Source organism: Adiantum capillus-veneris, chromosome 22 (genome assembly GCF_014529385.1).
Source record: "Adiantum capillus-veneris isolate H3 chromosome 22, ASM1452938v2, whole genome shotgun sequence".
NCBI lineage: Eukaryota > Viridiplantae > Streptophyta > Polypodiopsida > Polypodiales > Pteridaceae > Adiantum > Adiantum capillus-veneris.
This window is the reverse complement of record NC_140952.1, coordinates 78,147,707-78,169,954: the sequence shown is the minus strand read 5'-3', so window position 1 is coordinate 78,169,954 and position 22,248 is coordinate 78,147,707. Positions and strand designations below refer to the sequence as shown.

The 22,248-nt window shown below is 41.7% G+C and overlaps 1 protein-coding gene across 1 annotated transcript; it reads right to left on the bottom strand.

Moving 5' to 3' along the window:
- Positions 1-16,347: 16,347 nt before the first annotated feature.
- Positions 16,348-17,929, bottom strand: LOC147429639 (uncharacterized). The gene is made up of 5 exons (XM_086495047.1): positions 17,893-17,929; positions 17,533-17,620; positions 17,325-17,445; positions 16,786-17,055; positions 16,348-16,716 (listed from the first exon to the last, which is right to left on the bottom strand). Exons 1-5 carry the CDS (start codon positions 17,927-17,929, stop codon positions 16,348-16,350), a joined length of 885 nt encoding a protein of 294 aa, XP_086351173.1.
- Positions 17,930-22,248: the final 4,319 nt, after the last annotated feature.

Sequence of the window (22,248 nt, the reverse complement as noted above, 5' to 3'; positions counted from 1 at the left end):
ATTACAAAGATGCATAGGGCACCGTTATTAAAGGGTTTTTTAAATCATTTTTTTGGGATTTTGGCCTACCATTTGCAAGAGATCCAAAGAGAGTGAGTGTATTTTTTCTTGGGCCTTTTTCGGAGCCCTTTAAGCCTACTAAGAGGGAATTTTGAATGTTCTTTTGAAGGAAGATCAAGCTCTTGTTGCCCCAATTTTGTGTCATTTCTCCTTCCCACCTTCTCTTTCTCCTGCTCTTGTGGTGTTTGTCAATGTCGACAGTGTTGATGTGTGTGCCCCCCCCCCCCCCCCCCCCCCCCCCCCCCCCTCCCCAACTGGGGGTGTGTTGACTGAGGTTGAGTAGTCATGTTTGTTGTAAGGGTTGAAACAAGTTTTGGTTGTGGGTTCATGGTGTCTTATGGTCTGGTCAGGTGTCTGAGAATTGGGAAGTGTGCAACAATGATCTGCTTGTGTAAATTGTGTCTTTCAAAGATGTTTCTGACAGAGCATGGGTGCTGCGAATGCCATGAGCTATAGAGAGGTTGTATGTTGAGTGTTGGGTGTGTTCCCCAATTCCCCCTCTCCAACATTGCAATAAGAACCCGATGTTGTAGGCTTGTGATTTCGCAACCTCCTCTCTAACCAACAGTCCTTTTAGTACAATTTTTATGTTTTTATGACACCTCTCTTTTCCTACTTATTGCATTTTTTTCTAGTGTTCCTTTAGTCATTTCTTTTCTTTCACTATTGAAATATTAGCCTACACCTCCAACACTGACTATTTATCTTTTAGAGAAAATGTAATTTTTCAAAGATTATTGAATTTATCTAACTATCTTTCATGAATGTGCAGGACAATTGGGATGATTGTGGCTCTCCAAATAGCCCCTAATGTGAACGATGGATCAATAATCAACTCCATTCTCTTTGTACCAAGTGCAAAGGAGAATCCCTCGCTTGAGGCACATTGCCTTGGAGAATGTGGAGAACGAGGGGCTTTGGATCCCTTAAAAAGGCGTTCGAGTAGGTAGGAGCACCATCCCCCCTCGCTTGAGGATGCTCCCCATTGGTCTGTGTTCAGTGGTAGTGCTATGGCATGCAACACTGAAAGACAACGACAAGAGTGGGTGAGTGAAGGCATGGCGCGTGGTGATTGTGGTACTATCTCTACTTTGGCAGCTTCTCCACATGCATCTCAGAGACAGTTCGAGTTTGAGGATGAGTACATGTTCGACATGGTTGATGAGTTTTTGGCACATGAATCCAACATGTGCCAAGAGGATTATAGACCATGCAGTCAATGAGCACAAGAAATGGAGAACGTGTTTCTATTGAGTGCTCAAACACCTCTTTATGATGGTACACAGTCATGGGAAACTTTGACACAAATGGTGATGAAGCCAAGTACTATGGGCCTATTTAAAGGATACTAAAGGTCAATTTTAGAATCTTTCATAGCCTTATCTTTGAGTGCAAGTAGTTTGAAAATGTGTCTAGACGACATGATAATGGGCTCTACATGGTGGACTCCAATGTGCATCACACGAGGAGGTATGACAACTTAGTTTTTCCACACAACTGTAAGTAGGTGAGTGATAGCCTTCTTTACCCTTATTAGCTTGTAACGTAATATCAATATCACTCACTTTGAGTCTCTCTTCTACAGGTCATCTATATCCCATCAATTCACCAACCAAAACTTTGGTTTGTAGTTCCAGTAACACTTGGGGCAGAACCATTTTTGCCACTAATGAAGTGGAGATCATCTTTGACTCTCTCACACCTACTACTTTGGATGAGGAGGAGACAGAGGAGAGAGAGATTGATGATTCAAGTCCACTGCAACCAATCTTAGCGAGGATAATTTCCATGATGATGATGATGATGATGAGATGGAAGATGACAACTTCAAAGATGATGAAGCCAACACATCCACAAGTGACGATTCAGTTTCTCTCTTTATTGCTTAAGGGGCCATGGGTTTAGATTTAGATGAAGCTACTTGTAGAGATCTTTTAGAAGATGATTCATAAACATTTTGTAATTATAGTTTATGAAAAGTTGTCTTGTCGCCCATTTCTCTCTCTCTCTCTCTCTCTCTCTCTCTCTCTCTCTCTCTCTCTCTCTCTCTCACTCTGTCTTTTGAAACCAAGGCAGACTGTTCAAAATACTTGAGCAATCGTGGTTTCTCAAGGACACCAAAATGTGGTTTGCAGAAGATCTCACACCCGCTCAAGTCAAGAAGAAGAAGGCAGAACTCCAAAAGATGCAAGAAGCACGCACAATAGGGAAATGGGCAGTCTATCACGAAGGTAAAGCCATTATTCAAGAGTTCCGATTTCCCGAACCGGCTTCCTCTTCAACCCCCTCTCCATAGGATTTTTTCATCCTATCTTTCCCCTCTTTTTTTGGACCCTCAGTCCTTAAATGAGATGTAGCCTGCAACCCCTCTCTTTTTGTAGAACCTGTTGTAATGTTTTTTTGTTTTTGGTCCCATAGGTCATATCTGACCTCCATGGATAATCTCTCTCTCTCTCTCTCTCTCTCTCTCTCTCTCTCTCTCTCTCTCTAATTTTATCAAACGTGCTAATTCATGTTAATCAAGTAGGTGTGATTAATTCAATGATAAAATAGCTATCATGTTTTGTATAATTACATATAAAAAATAGCAAATGCTTTGTAATTTTTTTAAGAAAATAGAAGAAAGTCCTCAAATTTGCATATTTTGGCTTCAAATCATTGCGCAATAATGCTAGAGGTAATAAGGGCGGTTATAACCTCTCCCTCTTTCTCACATCCACCACCTTCACGCATTTTCTTATGTAGTTGTTCTGAAGAGTTATGGGTGCAAGTAGAACACTAAACATTTCTTTGAAGAAGAGGTCCTTTATTGTGCTCCTTGCTCAAAACCTCTTCATAGCAAGAGAGGTCCTTGCCACCACTATGTAAAGCTATTTAGAATATACAACAAATGTAAGGATACAGTCACTCGGGTGAAATTCATGTGGTTTTCAGGGAAAGAGTGCGAGTCTCTTTTGTTTCGTGCATCATGTGTGTGCTACTTGCAAGCCAACATTATAGACAATGGTTAGGCTCCTTGTGAACTAATTTATCCCAAAAACCATAGCTTCATGTCCCAACACCATTTTTTTCTCCATTTTTTGAAAATAGAAATCATGTTCTTTAATTTTTTCACAAGAAAAATAGAAAGAAGTATCCAAATTTGAATATTTTAGTGCCAAAGCAGGGTTCGATAATATAAGCAATAATAGCAACGAGAATAAGCGCAATAATGCATGCGATAATACTAGTGGTAATATGTGTGGTAATATTTAATTTCCAAAAATACATCCTCTCATCCCCCTCTCTCTTCTTTCGCCACTCCAATTTGAACTCTTTCTTTGCAAAACACGGTAAAGGGCTGAGGCAAATGATTTGAAAAGTTTTAAAGTGAACTTTCCATGAAAGTGACATGCCGACATATCTCATCAGCACAGATTAAGCAGTTGACTTGTTATCTTTTCCCGTTAGTAGGCAGCCCCATCATAATTGGTGATTGAGGTTAAAAACCTGACATAAACATGAAGGGACTAAACCTAGGTGCACCATGTTTGGCATCATGATAAGAAAACTCTAAACTAGAGAGATAATATTTCCAATTGGATTGCTTCTTGCTAACGTACAATCTTAGCATATCCGCTAGCACAAGATTAACACTTGAAAACTATCCATCCATCTCACAATGATGATTGGCATTATGGAGGCGTGTTTCCCAATTGTTTGAAGATAGTTTTCCAAAAATGACTAGCAAGCATAGGTTCACTATTACTCATAAATTGCAGTTTCATCCACATAATTTATACAACTAACATGGTTAAAGACTTGACTTGGTTGGAATAAAATTACAAAGTTGAAGCAATCTATCTACAAACACCCATACTGAGTCACCTTGTATGGTGGTTAGTAGACCGCCACAATAAATCTCCTAGAGATACTGCACTTGTGGTGCAAAAAGCTTCATGAGCTATTATATTCATGAATTTACATGTCATTACAAATATGACTTTGCTAAACACTAGAGCCCATAACACCTTGTGTGCATGCATTTAGCAAAACCTTATACAGACCTCCATTTTCATGACTATAGTTACCAATACTTATGGTCGATGTTATGCTCATAGCACACATGAAAGAGGAGGGGATAAATGTGTAAATATCTTTATGAAAATAAACTAAATACTTCCCATTGCAATCTCTGAAAAGCTTTGCTAAAACATTTGACCATAATAGAATGTGAAAATGAATCACATCTAGGAAACACTTTCATTAATAGAACATAGCCTTGCTATATGCATAAGCAACCATCCGTTAATGTTGTTTAATATTACTTGTAACCTTAACAAGTCTGTCCCAAAGACATTTCTGGTACTATATGCTCAAAATGGTCCAATAAACGAACTTGACCAGCAGCTAGGGACTCAGTCATGACACATAGGTGGAAGAACAGGTGCCATTGTCTGTCCCAAAGACTCATATTCTCAAAATGTGGAATATGTATCATTTATGATGTCAAGAAATATGACATCTATCAAGTAAAAAATGTACTTGTGTGTGGAGGTAACCATAAATACTCAGCAAGATAGGAGTGAGATTTGTTGTATATACCATGAAATCCCCATGGCTTGGTCCATGCCGACACCCGACACAACACACTTCAAATCCGTTGCAAATTTCCCCTAAGTTTGTATGCTCATAGCATATGTCAAACATTATAATTTAGTAGGCCATAGTCAAGTTGGCTAGAGGATATCATCTCATAGGCAACTCACCCCCGTTGTCACACTTGGCAATGGATTTTGTACCATCATCTCGTAGATTGAAAATATGGTATTGAAGTCCACTACAACAAAATAAGGTGTCATCGACGCAGATATCGTCGCTATGCGCGTCGCTGTGAAACCAGTCGCTATTTGCGACGCAGGTATAGACGTGTATAGAGACGCGATTTCCACACATATAGCGACGCAGATTGCCACGCACATAGCGACGACCATAACATAAATTTTTTTTCTTGGGCAGAGGGCAGGTAGCCTGGCCTGTGCCGAGTTAAAAGATGGACACAGCCACAGCCAGACTTCCTGCCCTCTGCCCAAGAAAGCGAGCAGCACCAAAATATCAACCATGCTCCTACGCGCAGAAATTTCGGCAGAGTTCTCTTTGTTTTTACATAAACTTTTCAAAAAAAAAAAACCATATCATGTATACGCCTCCTACATGCTATCCATGTAGGATCTCACATGAGATTTAAGGCCAATGAAAGACAACCGTACCAACTGAAAAGCATAACCATAACGAACCATAACCATAACTTAAAAGCATAACCATAACTTAAAAGCATAACCATAACTTAAAACCATAACCGGCTATAACCACTTTGATCAAAACCATAATGCAGATAACCATAACCATAAACAAAATTAACAATAACCATAAACATAACCAGAAAGAGAAACAATAACTATCTATACAATGACAATGACAATAATCATAACCATAAGGGAAACAATAACTGTCTGAACACTAATTGTTTGTACAAAAAAGAGACACAGAAGCGTGTCTGTGTCTCACAAAGCATATATATGAAATCTGGTCCACTAATGACTAGGCGTCGCAACCTGCACATAGGACAACTCACAAAATTAGTATTGATATTACTTCACATATACTGACTTAATTAAATCAACTTACACATATTAACGTCTCACCTCAAGCGATCAACGAGATTGTAATGCCTCCCAGTCTACAGGCTCTCCTGAAGCTTCAAGATCATTCAGTACTTCATAGATACCTCTGCGATATCCATCTGACTCCTTCTCGCGTGTTGGAGCTCGATTCATCGCAAGATTCTGCGTTTATACAAAAATCAAAGTAATAAGAATACATGATTCATCGCGTTTTAAAAAACGCCATAGTTAAGAGTGGATTAGAAACTCACAAACTCATAGCGAAAGGTGTCGAAGCCTCCGCTGCCAAGATGAGATGTCCCCCTAGTCATCTGTCGTACCTGCACGGCCTCACGCTCCTGTCTGAACCGCGTGGCCGATGTCCGCTCATCCTCCCTGATCTGCAACCACGTCTCGTGTGGGATGCCCGAAGGCTTCGGCGAGCCGGTCCTGAAAGCCTTCGGAGCTGCATCTCGTCGATGTTTCAAGGTGTCCCGTGCAACACCCTTGATCCACCGCACCGGAACAACGAAAGAACCCGGAGCAGGCTGGTACTCTCTCAGGATGGTCTCCACTATGTAAGTGACTTTTTCTTTTTCTTGTTGATCCCAAGACGTCAGAATGCTGGTCGAAAACTGCAGCTCCACGAGCTAGCGAATCCGCAATCGCATCTCAGTCGTGACTCTATCCATGTCAGGCGTAGTACCCGTGCCTCTGGCTACCCAGTACTGAGAAGCCTCTGCCATCTGAGCAGGCGTCATCCGTGTAACGAAGCCCATGAATGCATGTGCACTCATGGAAGCGGGATCTGGAATCTCGTCTGCCATACTAAAGTCTTGCACAAAGAAAGTAAAATAAAGCGTAAGAACACAATTTTTTTGTAAATCAATAACCATTACCAGAAGCTTCTCCGTATCCTGGCCAATCATGCATAGTCCACATAAGAAGTCCATGGATCCTTACATGCTGTTGTCCTACTAGTTCAACCGCATCTGCTATGTCAATCCCATGCCATAACTCGTGGAGCTCGTCAACTAGTAGAGCTAGATAAACATCCATGTTTTTTGCCTTGAACTTACCAGGTACAATCAAGCTTAAAATCAAATGACCCTTCTTGATAGCAAGCCACGGCGGGAGGTTGTAATTGATAAGGCACACATGCCAAGTGCTCCATGACGAGCTTCTCAAGCCAAATGGATTGACTCCATCCATTGCCATGCCCAAACGCAAATTGCGTGGTTCACTCTTAAAATGTGGCCATGTATCTTCAATGTGCCTCCAAGCCTTCGAATCAGCGGGCACCCTAAATGTTGCGTTAGTGGATCTATTTGTAGAATGCCACCGCATCAACTTTGCAATGGAACCACAAAGAAACATGTTTTTTATCCTAGGAATAATAGGGAAATGCCGCAACACTTTAGTTGGCACTGTCTCGCCAACTGCATCTTGTTTGTAGAGCATTGCTCCACACTTAGGACACGACAGACAATCTGTGAATTCATTGCGAAAAAGAATGCAATCATTTGGACATGCATGAATCTTGTTGTAGTCCAAGCCAACTGAGGTTAGAAGTTGCTTTGCGTCTCGCCTGGAGGGGGGCATTTCATTGCCATCCGGGAGAAGTTGCTTCCGCAATAACCTGTTTAAGCCACATTAAATTAAAAAGCTCTCCGAGCACATCACCGTTGCAATCGGAAAATCTCTTTTGTAAATTACGTACCTAAACAAAGCAGTGACGCTTGCATCTGACTACCTGTACACTGACTGAAGATTCAAAAACGCCAGACAAGTACGAAGCACAGATATTTTGGTGCCTTCATAGACTGGTTGACGTGCCAACTTCCTCAACATGTCTTCAAGAGATAGGCGCACGGCTTCTGGTGCTGCTTCGTTCGCGTTCTCCTCGCTTGTCTGGAAGAAGGCATCCAGCATCTCCTCCATGCCATCGTCTTCTGTCTGTAAGCCCTTTTCTGCTTCCATCCGTGGCTCTATATTGGTCGGACCTTCACGCATAATCTTTTTTCTCTCTCTCTCTCAGATGTAGGTGCTATGTCGCGGAAATCAATGCCCATTCCGTAGGAGTCGTATCGCAGATTCTGTATGGTTTCTCTAGCAAACTCTCCGTACTTGTGCACATGTTCATTACATATCCTACACTTGCGCAGGATTTGATACTTGCAGAGCGTGCACGAGCATGCAATCTTTTCCTCCATGTTAGTTGATGACGTTGCCATCTACAATGATTATGAATGTTGTTTTAATATATATATATATACTCCTCACAATGTAAACTACCTCGCATTCTCTAGTCTTTCCCAATCTCCGTACACCTCGGTCCAGATGTGTACGGAGATCAGGACCACCGGGTCAAAATCTCGTCTTTATTGGTCAAATCCTATATGGGTAGACACATACGTGCACTCCCAGGTGTACGTGGCAATGCATGTAGCAGGAAAAACCCCTTTGACTCTTTTAGTTCCATAGTTTCTTCTCTGTCTACGTACCCTATCTCTCGTTCTTTCTCTCTCGATCTCGCTCTTGCTATCTCTCTTTCTCTCTCTCTCTCTCTCTCTCTCTCTCTCTCTCTCGATCTCGCTCTCCCTATCTCTCTTTCTCTCTCTCTTTCCCTATTTTCCTATCTCTCTCTATTTCTCTATTTTCCTATTTCTCTGCCATAACTCCTGGAGCTCCACTTCTCTCTCTCTCTCTCTCTCTCTCTCTCTCTCTCTATATATATATATATATATATATATATATATATATATATATATATATATATATATATATATATATATATCTCTTTCTCTATCTCTCTATTTCCTATCTCTCTCTCTCTCTTTCTCTCTCTCTCTCTCTCTCTCTCTCTCTACTTCCCTATCTCTCTAATGATCGAATGAGCAACTGATCTAGGGAGATCTAGATGCCCACGACTGTGGAGGACTACACAACATCGACAGAGGTTGCATCAGAGGATCTAGCTAGGTCACTTTGGCTCAACATGCACAACGCCCGGTCAGAGTACTGACCATGGAGGAGATCTACCTATCCCAACTAGCTCGTTTAGCCGTTTAGTCCACACCCAACAGTTAAGGATTCCATAATATTTTATTTTGTCATCTTCTTACTCTGACTTTGTATCAGATCCATCACATTGTAACTTTCTTGTCTCATGTCTCATAGGTCACTTTGGCCTTTCGAAGACGTTAATATAACATTTCATTTCATTTCTCTCTTTAATTTTTTTTTCTTTAATTTTAATTTTTTCTAAGCATACATTAATTCTCTAGCTCTCTCTCTCTCTCTCTCTCTCTCTCTCTCTTTGATTACCTACACACACACACACACACATATTTCTCTCTCTCTCTCTCTCTCTCTCTCTCTCTCTTTTTCCTACACACACACACACACACACACACACCTCTCTCTCTCTCTCTCTCTCTCTCTCTCTCTCTCTCTCTCTCTCTCTTTCCTCTACACACAGACACACACACACCGCTCTCTCTCTCTCTCTCTCTCTCTCTCTCTCTCTCTCTCTCTCTCTCTCTCTTTCCTACACACACACACACACACACACACCGTTCTCTTTCTCTCTCTCTCTCTCTCTCTCTCTCTCTCTCTCTCTCTCTCTCTCTCAAGTGTGGTAAAGGGCCCGAGCATGTAGCCTCCAATCATGATGTGAATCATTTGTACCTACGTGTAGACTTCAAACGAGCACTTATATATGCTGATATGGTGGACCAAATGTTAAGCATGATAGAGCATCAAGGGAGCCCAACATTAGAATGCAAGTGGAAAGTTTTCAAAGAAGTAATTTTCTCTTGTGCGAAGGAATGCTTTTCGGTGAAACACATGTCTTGCAAAAGGTCTAAGAAGGGTAGCACCAAGAAGAAATGGTTTGACATGGAATGTAGTCAAGCCCAAAAACACTTGCTAAGATTGGATGCAATCAAAGACAAGGAAGTTTACTTGGAATGTTCACACACATACAAAGCACTTGTTCAAAAGAAGAGGAGAAGGTGGGAAGTCGAAAAACAACTTCTTTTAGCACAAGAGAAAGCACATGCATGTGGCAAGTTTTGGCAAAATCTAAAAGGCAAACGCGTTGAGAGCTTTGGTGACTTGACTCTTGAGGATATGTATATGCATTGTAAGAACCTCTATGAGCAACCCAATGTTGATAAGATGGAGGGTTGTAGCTCCCTTCCATTTATGTCTCCCTTCTTTACCATTGAAGATGTATGCCGCGCGCTTGAGAAACTTGCTACTCGCAAGGCAGGTGACCTTCAAGGTGTCAAGGCTGAAATGATTAAATGGACAAGCAAGAAAACACGATATTGGATATGCGATATGTTTAACCTTGCACTTCAGTATGGCATGCCTCATGATTGGAGTGCAAATTGGATCAAACCTTTGCACAAAGGAGGAGATGTAAACAATGTGAACAACTATCGCACTATAATGGTTGGTTCTTTGATGGCAAAGTTATTTGGATGTATCATGGAGATAAAGATAAGTGAATGGGCTGAAAAGAATGGCAAACGTGCGCTTGGCCAAGCAGGTTTTCGAAAGCATCATAGCACTATTGATCACCTTGTCACTCTTCGAGTTCTTATGGAAGCGTCTCGATTGAAAGGAAAAAAGTTGTATTGTTTCTTTGTGGATTTCAAGAAAGCTTTTGACATGGTACCGCGAGGAAATCTTTGGAGACGTATGCAAAGCCTTCAAGTGCCGAGAGAATTTATGCATGCAGTTTTTCGCATCTACCAAAAAGTGATATGTCGATTACGTATGGGAGATGGAATTTCAGAATTTTTTGCAAGCACTATTGGTGTCAAACAAGGATGCCCACTTTCCCCAACCCTCTTTGGGCTACTCATTGATGAATTGGAATACATGGTTCTTGATTTTATGTAGCAAGAAGGCATAGAAGAGGTTAAGATTGGAAATGCGGTGATCATGCTTTTGCTTTATGCAGATGATGTAGTGCTCTTGGCACATACCTTAGAAGATGCACAAAAGCTTATGAGTGTCTTGGAACGCTTTTGCCTACATAGCGGGCTGATCGTGAATGGATCCAAAACCAAGGTTATGCTTGTAAAGACCCTCAATGACGAAAATCCATGCATTGTATACAACAATGAGAAACTTGAAGTGGTAGATCACTTCAAGTACCTTGGCCTTGAGGTTCCATCCAATCATAAATGGAAGGATTGTGCAATGCGTCGCTTGGAAGCCGGAAAGAGGGCTTATTATGCATTTGAGAACATGTGCAATGCAGGAGAGATCAAGTGTTGGGCTCTCAAAAAGTACCTCTTTGACACATTGGTGACACCGGTGCTTCTTTATGGAGTGGAGGTGTGGGGTGGAAGCATCGGGAAGTCTACTTGGAAAGAGTTTGAGAATGTCCAAAAGCGTTTTCTCACCAACTTTCTCCAAGTCAAGACACAAACACCCTACATGCTCTTACTTCTTGAGTCCGGATCGCTTCCCATTGAGGTCTTGGGCATGGAAAGGGTTGTGGAGTACATGCGTAAGACACAACGTAGCCCTTTGCATCGACTTCCTAGAATCGCATATGAAGCAAGTCAAAAGGTTCAAAAGACATGCAAGAGCAAAATACTAAGTTCGGGGTGGATGCTTGATATCAAGAAATGGTTTGGAAGATGGGATGCATGTCACTTGGTCAAGGATGCGTCGATCGACTCCCAAGTTAATGAGGCCTTCTTACAACGCCAATGTATCATGGCTTGGGAGAAATCCGGAGGTTCTCGCTTCAGCCATTACACCACACACGTTGCCCCAAACTACAAATCTCTCTTCTTCTCGGAACGAGGTAACCGAACCCATTCCTACATCCTTGAGCCCATCCCGTTGAGTGAGATCCGCACCATTGCCTCCATTCGTCTTAGCTCCCATTCTCTACGCTGCGAGACAGGACGTTGGGGCACTGGCGAGGAGTGTCATCGACTTTGCACCTTATGCCCTCGTCAAGTGCGAGAGAGTGAGTACCACACACTACTTGAGTGCTCAGCTTTTGACCACATTAGGTCCTCTTTTCCCCATATATTCAGCCATGAGCTCTCCCTACATACCTTCCTCTCCCAACCACGATGTGGACTCTCTATTGCGACGCTCATTTCAGCCATTTTTGAGCATCGAGAGTCACTTATGAACTCCACTCACACCACGTGACATGTTCATTTGGTCCCATAGGTCATATTTGACCTCCCAGGACGATAATAGAACTATCTATCTATCTATCTATCTCTCTCTCTCTCTCTCTCTCCATCGTGTGTGTGTGTGTGTAGGAAAGAGAGAGAGAGAGAGAGAGAGAGAGAGAGAGAGAGAGAGAGAGAGAGAGAGAGAGAGAGAGAGAGAGAGAGAGGGGTTGGGGAGGGTGGAGATGGACATAATACCTACGCAGCAGGTTTCGGCCAAGACCCGAGCAGGCGAAAATGGCCCTTGCGCGCGGGTTTCGCTTTTTCCCCCCAATTTTTTTTGCGTTGCTATACGCGTCGATATACGCGTTGCTATACACGTGGAAAATAAAAGCCTTTCCACGCGTATATCAACACACACTGTGACGTGTATAGCGACGCCCGCTAATGTCGTCGATATACGCGTGGAAAAGCATGGCCGTCGATATATACGCGTCGATATCTTCATTTAGTGTTGTAGTGGTCGTTGCAAGAATCTTTGGCCAAAGTTGTTTGAAAACCTTGGCATAGCGTAGCCTTGCTTGGTTTGTATGCCCTTGATGACAAGCCATGCTTGTATCAAAATTTGATAGCAACAATTATCGCACAAGCCTTGCTTGATTTATGCACCAAATCATGCTCTCGTTGTAAGTGATTTGTTTGAAATTTTTGCTTATGGTGATTTTCACAAGCTTTGTTTGTGCTTTGATGGCTTGAATTGCACAAGTGTGGAAAAACTTCCATGGAATCGTACATGTCCTTTGCATGCCACAGACACTCAGCATGTTCCACAAGAAATTATCAAACAAAAAATCAAAACCTACTATGTGTAAAGAAAGAGGATGCAAGAGAGCTACACAAGACAAGCACAAAGCACACAGAGATGGAAAGCTTCTTCTTCTTCTCACAGAAAAGAGAGTACAAAATGACTAAGTGCTAAAACTGAAAAGTAGCACATATGTACATGCGGTCACTAAGTGTGAACTCGCTAGAAGCGTACTAGGCTGGCACTATAAGTGTAGTCCAGCTATAGAATCACTAGAAGAGATCCTCCGTGTCGGTCACCTAACGCGCCAGTGAGTAAATGTCGTAAGCGGCCAAGACCCGTAGTGGATGCCAGCTCAAGATGTAGAGCTCGACATCTCAACACTATGTACCTCATTAATAACATGTATCAACTTACTTTGTAGGCCAATTGGGGTTGTGATTGCCATCATTGTACTGTGTTTTGATGACCCTCCTTTGTATGCAAGGAAAGCATTGACCCTTGGCCCCCTCTCATCAAAGCATAGGAGAGAAAATTTCTCCCTTTTTCTCACAAGAAAAAGACATTTCATTGATGATTTACAACCCATGCTCACTTGTAGACAAACACTATGTTTGAATTGAAGACATAATCCCTCGACCAATAATGATTGCATTGAAAATTAGTTTTTGAAAATTGTTTTATGATTACCTGATGGCCATTTCCATCCTTCAGAGACTGTGGGATCCCATGGTCAGTTGTGTTGTCATTCTTCATACACTCAGTGCCGTGAGTTTTTGCTTTGATAGTTTGGCAAAAACCACTATCTTCCAGAATTTTGATCTTATCACTGCTCGTGTGACAAGCAACAATGTCGAGAAGCCACAATAGTTTTTGAGTTTCGAGTTTCTCTCTATAATTGATTGTATCCAGAACCGAATTCCATCCCTGCTTATCCTCAGCCTACATCGATCGTCGATCCATGCCTGCTTGTCCTCGGCTCGCATAGGCTGCCGGCTTGTCATGCCCGTAGCTTTGTGTAGCCTCCCCCATAGGTTAGTGTGAGGCTCTAATTAAGGCGGTTTGTTGAAAGTTGCGTTCATGATTGAAAAATGATTATGAGTAATTACACTTAAAAAGAGAGACGAGATATGCGAATGCCAAAATACAAAATAAGGCTTGCTAAAATAGATTGCTTGTAGAAATGTACAATGGTGCTCTAATATAGAAGAGCCATACAATGAAATACAGGCTTGCTAAAATAGATTGCTTGTAGAAATGTACAATGGTGCTCTAATATAGAAGAGCCATACAATGAAATATATAGAAGAGCCATACAATGAAATACAGGGTGACATCATAGGTAAGGTGCTAGAAATATACAAGTTATCATTCCTAGCATAGTGCCACATAGGCTATTCCACTAGATATTATGACACACATGCTAACAGGGCTAAGAGGTGTTGCATATGCCATAGCTAAGAATAAATTTGGGCAATAGGACGTGCCCCTAATTAGGGCAGTTTTTTGTAAGTTGCATTCATGCTTAAAACATGATTATGAGTAATTACACTTAAAAAGAGAGACAAGATATGCAAATGTCAAATTACAAAATAAGGCTTGCTCAAATAGATTGCTTGTAGAAATGTACGATGGTGCTCTTATATAGAAGAGTCATACAATGACATACAGGCTGACATCATAGGTAATGTGGTAGAAATATCCAAGATATTATTCCTAGCATAGTGCCACACAAGCTATTAGGCTAGATATTATGCCACACATGCTAACAGAGCTAAGAGGTGTTGTATATGCCATAACAAAGAATACATTTGGGTAATAGGACGTGCCCACCCGATAGTTGGGCCCCTTAGGCACCATTGGGCACCATTCTGCACAGGAAGAGAGAGAGAGAGAGAGAGAGAGAGAGAGAGAGAGAGAGAGAGAGAGAGAGAGAGAGAGAGAGAGAGAGAGAGAGAGAGAGAGAGAGAGAGAGAGGTAGCGATGGCTACGGGCCACAAATTGGTCCGATCCTTTGACACAATATGCTACTCTTGCCCACGCACTCTCAACGAGCTAACCCATGCACAATTTGGTGCCGTTCTCGATCACCTTCTTGTGGATGTAAGGGACGGCTCCCTTGGCCCTCTATCGTGTGGATACAATGGTTTGAGGGGAAATGGTTTGTAAGAATATGATGACCATGGAAGACTTGAAGTCTTTAGTGGATTGAGATTAAGGTGAGGACGCAACACAACAATTGAGATAAGGTGATGTGGCAAGGCAATAGTTGTAAGGGATTAACGCAAGGAGATGGCTTGCACAGAGACCGGTTCCCTTGCCTAAATGTGGAAAAATCCGGAACAATCATAATAATGGGATGCATCCCTAGGGGTGTTTATTGAGGGGTACCATATGTCCGTGTACAAAGGGGTTCTACTTAAGTTTATATAGTGTGCTATCAATCATTTTGTGCTCATATTTTATGTTCATTTGCAAGTTTGAAAATAAGGATACTAATTTGGAACATCCACTTTGTGATCCTAGTTTGATATCTCTTTGTTCAAATGATGGTACGGTGGGTACAAGTGAGATTATTGGTTATGAATTTTTGACGGCCGGCTTTTCTTTGTTCCTTCAAGTGACAATGATCGCTATTATGAACTAATGTTCTTGCCCTGAACTAGAACCTTGTTGTGAGCATCATGTTAGATGATGACATTAACTAACCTCTTCTTCGAAGGAGCTTGGTAGGAGAAATTTCAATCTTGTAGGGTTTAGAAATATCAAACTTATGGATGGATTAACATTATTACGGTAACAATGAATGCCTTAAGGAAGACTCAAGGGGCATTAAGGTGCGATGGCTATAGGTAGACAAGAGAAATAATTACTAAAGCCAACTGAGCAAGGGAACTCCACACATTGGATTTCCTGCAAATTGAAATATATATGATACTATGATCAGGGATCCATAGAGTGCAATGATGTTGAAGGAAAGCATGAGATAATTCAATCAAGTTTTTTGCTCATGAACACCTCGATGAGGCACAATGAAATGTCACTTTTCCCTAAAGAATTTTCTTACTCCAAACACATCGCTAAAACCATACAATTGAAGGGTCAAGTTACACGTTAAGGAATGTAATTACTTGCAAATATCTTACACTCGCCATGAAGATGATAATGGATTATGGAACAATTTTGCAAGCACAAAATAAGCCTTTGTCTACTCCACATTCATATCTCATCGATTGATGCGTCAATGACGTGGTGATGGATGTGGAAGGGGAGCAAGTTAACCTCTAGTGGAAAGGTGACCCAACACAGAACATGCTAATTCTCACAATAGTAAAAAAAAAAAGCTCAGCAGATTGGATAGTGAGCAAGATTATAGATATATCTCTCATGTTGCATATCATTAAACAACTCTTAAAATAAAAACTCAACTCTGTCTTCTTGTCAAGATAAACCCATGGGACTGCATAAAACATTGTGAAGACATTGCTTTCCTCTAAAGAATGAATAGAGAGATTGTTGTAGAGATGCTTTTTGACCAGAGGCAAATTGCATGTTCAATTGCAAAGGGAGAAGCTAACCAGTATGGTTGCTTATGGAGAACAAACTAGTAATAGAGGAGGGGGAGGAGTAGACGGGGGTTGCCGCACACTCATGGGCATGTGTGGAGTACTAAGAACGCTAACTAGTAATGGGGAGGAGGGGGAGAGTAGACGGGGGAAGGTGTGACATATGGGGGAGGAGGGGATTTGTAGACGGGGGATGGATGCTGATAAGTGGGGGGTGGAGGAGACTTGTAGGTAGGAGACAGCTCGTAGTAGGGAGGAGGGGGTGGAGACTTATAGACAGGAGATGGCTCGTAGTAGGGAGGACGGGGTGGAGACTTGTAGACTGGTGGCTTGTAGATAGGCTTGGGCTTGTAGACTGGTGGCTTGTAGACGGGCTTGGGCTTGTAGACGGGTGTGGGCTTGTAAATAGGCTTGGGCTTGTAGACGGCGGGCTTCGGCTTGTAGATAGGCTTGGGTTTGTAGACGGGTTCAGATTTATAAATGGGCTTGGGCTTGTAGATGGGTTTAGGCTTGTAGATGGGCTTGGGTTTGTAGATGGGCTTAGGCTTGTAGACGGGCTTGGGTTTGTAGGCGGGTGAGGGTTTGTCGTCTTCCTCGTAGTAGGTACTAGCATGGGCGCTGAGCAGCAGGGCGGAGCCCAGGAGGGCCAACAGAAGCAACAAGGGATGGCGAGCTCGCAGCCCCAGTTTGTTGGATGAATGAAGCGGATCAATGATCGAGAGGTGAGATGAGGCGCTTGCCGACAGTCTTCTGCTTATATAGCTGCTTGTGGCGACTCGGATCTGCCCGGCCGGGTGGCACGAGAACGTGCTCGCCTGTAAGAGCTGGATAAATTCACATTACAGGCAGCTTCAAGGCATGTTGAGAGATCTAGAGATCTAGAGAGAGAGAGAGAGAGAGAGAGAGAGAGAGAGAGAGAGAGAGAGAGAGAGAGAGAGAGAGAGAGAGAGAGAGAGAGAGAGAGAGAGAGAGAGAGAGAGAGAGAGAGAGAGAGAGAGAGAGAGAGAGAGAGAGAGAGAGAGAGAGAGAGAGAGAGGGAGAAGCGGGGGAGAGAGGTGGACGACGTGGACCGTGGTGCTTACATGGAGACGACCCTGGCCAGCTTGTTGCCTATGTCAATCAATTGAGGGCCCTTCGTGCTTCTCTTTTGCAAATCGCGCCAGCTGGACTTCCCATTCGTCACAATCCGTTCATCAGATCCGCTCAACTCCAATCTGTTAAGGCAATTGGAAGAGTTCAACAGACCTTGGATTCCACACATCTTCGGTTGAAAAAATTCAGCCCCCCAAAGGGATACTTACCCTCCCCCAAAAGAAGGAAATGGCTGCCACCTACCACTTGGGCTATAACATGCAGGTGCACAAATAACGTTACCCATACCATCTGGAACTACAACTAGCACACAAGCAAACTTAAGAAAATGTTCTCTTATTGGTGCTCTTATTGTTGTTGGCGCTTTCACCCTAATAACTCTTGTGACGGAGTATTTTCATCGCTTGGTTCCATTCGTCGCCTATTCTCTGTCACTTTTGCAAATCCAAACGTTCTTATGTATACCTCAACGTCTCATACCGAGCTCAACACTGGAGCACTGTCACGCCTTGCATCAACACATCCACTTAGCAACGTGCTAGTACACATCTGCACCAATTACCTAGTACCCCAGCTCCACCACACAGCTAGCACACCCGAGTCCATGATCCTAGCTACCCTTTCCTAAAAAGGACCTTATGCCATTTTCCAATTCTAGGGGGAGATTCAATCCTAGGCCTTATTGCAAGAGGTAAACAAGCTACTTGAGCAGGTTTTAAACCTACAAAGACTGGGGGAGATTCAATTGGAGGCCTTATGGCAAGAGGTAAACAAGCTACTTGAGCAAGTTTTATTTATCCCGTGCATGAATCAAGGCGGGTTTCACGGGTTGTCATTACTCCCAAGAAGAGTGGTAAGTAGAGACTGTGTTGATTACAAGCCACTTAATGCTACTATACAACAAAATCAATACCCTTTGCCATTTTGAAATGAAATGCTCAACCAATTTGTAGTTCATGAGAGGTACTCGATCATGGATGGCTTTTGAAAGTATTTCTAGGATGGCCTCTACGGAGCCTGAATAGTGGGTGATGACTTTAGGATTTTTATACCAAAATTTTAAATGTACCTTGTTGTTCGCAAGTTTTAGGACAAGCTACACAACCCAAGATACGAGGATCCTCACACAACCAGAGACACATACATAGGCGGATCAAGATCATCATTGATTGCACTCACTTCAATTAATCTATTGCCCGAAGTGGTTATGCATTTGAAGTCAAGAAATTGTAATATGAAGTTGTAGAAGTTCAAGATTGATCATACCATCAGGTATAACTTTGTAGACATTTTGGTCATCAAAAGTGAAGATTTTCTTGTATATCCACCAATAGTAGTATGGGAAGAAGCAAGTGAAGAATGAGAGATAGAAAGACTCAAGAGCCTTTGTGATGTGGTTCGATGGTGGTTATAGGAGAGTGGTGCAGAAAGTTGGTGGAGGAGTAGTAATTCAGGATCCTCAAGGTAAAGTTATATTTTTCGAGTGTTATGACCTTGAGAATGTTCATATAAACAAAAAAAGTGAAGTATTTGGCTCCCCACTTGGAGTTAAAGCAGTGTTTAGTGCTTAGCATTTACAAGTGAAAGGTGATGCTTTTTTGGTTATCAAGTAGCTTTTGGGGCAATGGCATTCAAAAAGAGATCCTCTCAAGCATTGGACATATTTCATTAAGAAGTTGTTGAATTAAAAAGTAATACAATTCAAGCATGCTAGAGAGAGCAGAATTAGATCGCAAATCAACTTGTCAGTAATTGTTTGCAAATACATGTAGTAGGTTTTTATGTGGCACCAGCCATGTAATCAAGAAGGGAGACCTTGAAAGATGTTGATGATTTGTGGCTACAGGTTAGTGTTTGTCCATCATGTCAAATTTGAAAAAGAGAAGAATTGTCCAAAAGGCACACAGGTTCACTCTTGTGAGAGAAGATCTTATGGTTTATGGTCGTGATGGGCTACTAAGAAGTTGGTAGCCTTTCATCGTACAACACGTTCATTATTGGTGCAAGACCTAGCATGAGTGCCAAATCATAGGAGAACAAAGATTGGTAACACAGTCGCAAGGAGCCATTGTTGCTCAAACAACAAATGGAATTTGGATGCTATTGGTCCTCTTCCCAAATCATTAAATGGTAGGAAGTACATTATTGGTACCATTGAGTATCTTACTAGGTTTGTCAAAAGCAAAAACATCAAGAGATAAATGCGCACACAATGGCACAATTTTTATTTGACTATATTTGTTGCCCTTTTGGGGTACCCTAGGTTTTGAGTTCTAATAGAGGTCACGAGATTTGTAGAAAATTAGTGGAGGATTTGGTTAAGAAGTTGGGCATTTAGTACCTGTTTTCTTCACCCTATCATCCTTACTGCAATAATTTGGTTGAAAGTGCAAATGGGTAGATCATCTAAATGCTCACAAATTATGTCTACAAATAGGTAGAACAACAGGAAGCTAACCTTATGAAGTTTTTATAGGCTTATAGAACCTAGGACAAGCCTGATACTAATTTCACCCCATTTGACTTGGTTTATGGCAAAGGTCTAGTTCTACATGTACATGCATACACGGGGCACATTAAAAGGTATATGGTGAGTTAAGTTAACACAACTCAAAACAATGTTTGGTAGGATAGGATCACTTGTCTTGAAACCCTACAGATGAATACAGAACTTGTGGTGGAATTTTATGTAAAGCAGAAGGAGAAACAAGTGGCCAAGCTCAACCAATGCTTAATAGAGAAGGGTATTGAGAAGGACAACTTGGTGATGAAGTACAAGAGTTATTTGGATTTCACGTTCCAAAACAATATCAATAAGAAGTGAACTATACGATATAAGGTATACCAAGCTTTTCCAAATGGTACGTATCAGCTTGTGCAGATGAATGGTAAGCATCTCAGCCAAAAATTCAATGGAGGGCATAGTTTAGGTTGTATTTTGACAAGGCATTGATGCCAGATGTGCAACAAACCGTGACTGAAGAGGTGGGGCTACTTGCTTGAAGAGGGTTTTCAAGATGCAAGAATAAAACATTGTACATGTAGTAGTAGGTGAATTTTCATGTCACTAAAGGATTTGCTTGATGTTGCCAGATTAAGGTTCAATAAACTTGCTTTTGGTTGAGCATAAATGTTCAACAAGGGTGTTGGGCAATGATGGTGCAACCAAAGTTCCTTGATGCTAAAAATGGTAAAAAATAGGGTTGTGGATGCTCATAGAGGTTTTCTAGATTCTATGAGCATGTAGAAACCTTCTATGAGCATGTGTAAAGAACCAGTGAACGCAAGGGGATCTGGTCATGAACATCTTAGGTGGTTTCACTGCAAGGATTTGGTGGTATACTCAAATCTGCGTAAATTTCATGTTGAAGTTATGATTTTGTCCTCTTCAATGTGATTTTTGACCTCATCCAAACGGCCCATCAAACGAAGTTGTGGTGTGCAAGTTATGGCAAGGTGAAGGTCAAAGTGTGTTGCAAAATTGTACGAGATGGTGCACATACAAAGAGGGCTTGGATGATGTCTAAATTTATGCGATCAAAGTGTTGAGTTTGATTTCCATGTTTTTCTTCTCAGATACCACCAAAAAAGTGTTCAACTGACCAAGTCATAAGCATTTGAAGTGGGGGTCGTGTCTACATTAGTATTACCTTACATGTTTTTGAGGGTTTTTTCATTTTATCAACCTGGTAATAAATATGAGAGATACCTGGATTTAACTTTCCTGAATACGTTCAAGAACAAGTGAGCGGGTCCATACAAGGTGTAGAAGGCCTTTCCTAATGGGACCTATTAGTTGGTACAAGCAAATAGTAAGCTTCTTAGGCACCAGCTGAATGGTGTGAAACTCAAGATGTACTTTGACATGGGTTTTGTGCGTGATGTGCATTAGATTGTGGCCAAGGGGGTTGTGCAACCCACCTGAAAGAGATAATATGGAATAGAATGGAATAGAGACATAGTTTTGTATATATCTTATACACATGGTTGTACTTGGGGGGATCGCCTAATAACTTTGTGACTATCACGTGAGTGCACCACTAAAACCATCACCGTCGAAGGTACAACCAAACTCTTTCTACAGCATATCTATCGTTATCAGGGATTACCGGATGACATAGTTTTTGATCGAGGCCCACAATTCATCTCTAGCTTTTGGAAAAGCTTATTCAAGCTACTCGGAGTACAAATCAACCTCTCCTCAAAAATTCACAAATAAAGATTTTTCAAAATACTCATTGAGTGATATACACAATTTATACTTAGTGACCCCCTCTGAGTGGTTGTGGTTTTCTAGTGTGCTTGGTTTTGAGTTTGGTGCTGTAGGTTCTAAAGCTCAATTAGCGTGTTTATTGTTGAACATGAATGTTGAACAAGGGGTTGGGCAATGATGGTGTAGCCAAAGTTGGTCAGTGTTGTGAGCAAGACAAAGCAATGCTATGGGTATCTAAAGGTGTAATGTACCCAACATTTAAAAAAAAAGAAAATAGATAGTACAAAGATGCATAGGGCACCATTATTAAAGGGTTTCTTTAATCATTTTTTAGGGATTTTGGCCTACCATTTGCAAGAGATCCAAAGAGAGTGAGTGTATTTTTTCTTGGGGCTTTTTCGGAGCCCTTTAAGACTACTAAGAGGGAATTTTGAATGTTCTTCTGAAGGAAGATCAAGCTCTTGTTGCCCCAATTTTGTGTCATTTCTCCTTCCCACCGTCTCTTTCTCCTGCTCCTGTGGTGTTTCTCAATGTCGATAGTGTGGATGTGTGTGCCCCCCCCCCACCAACTGGCGGTGTTTTGTGCTAAGAGAGAGAAGAATTAGATCGCAAATCAACTTGTCAGTAATTGTTTGCAAATACATGTAGTAGGTTTTTATGTGGCACTAGCCATGTAATCAAGAAGGGAGACCTTGAAAGATGTTGATGATTT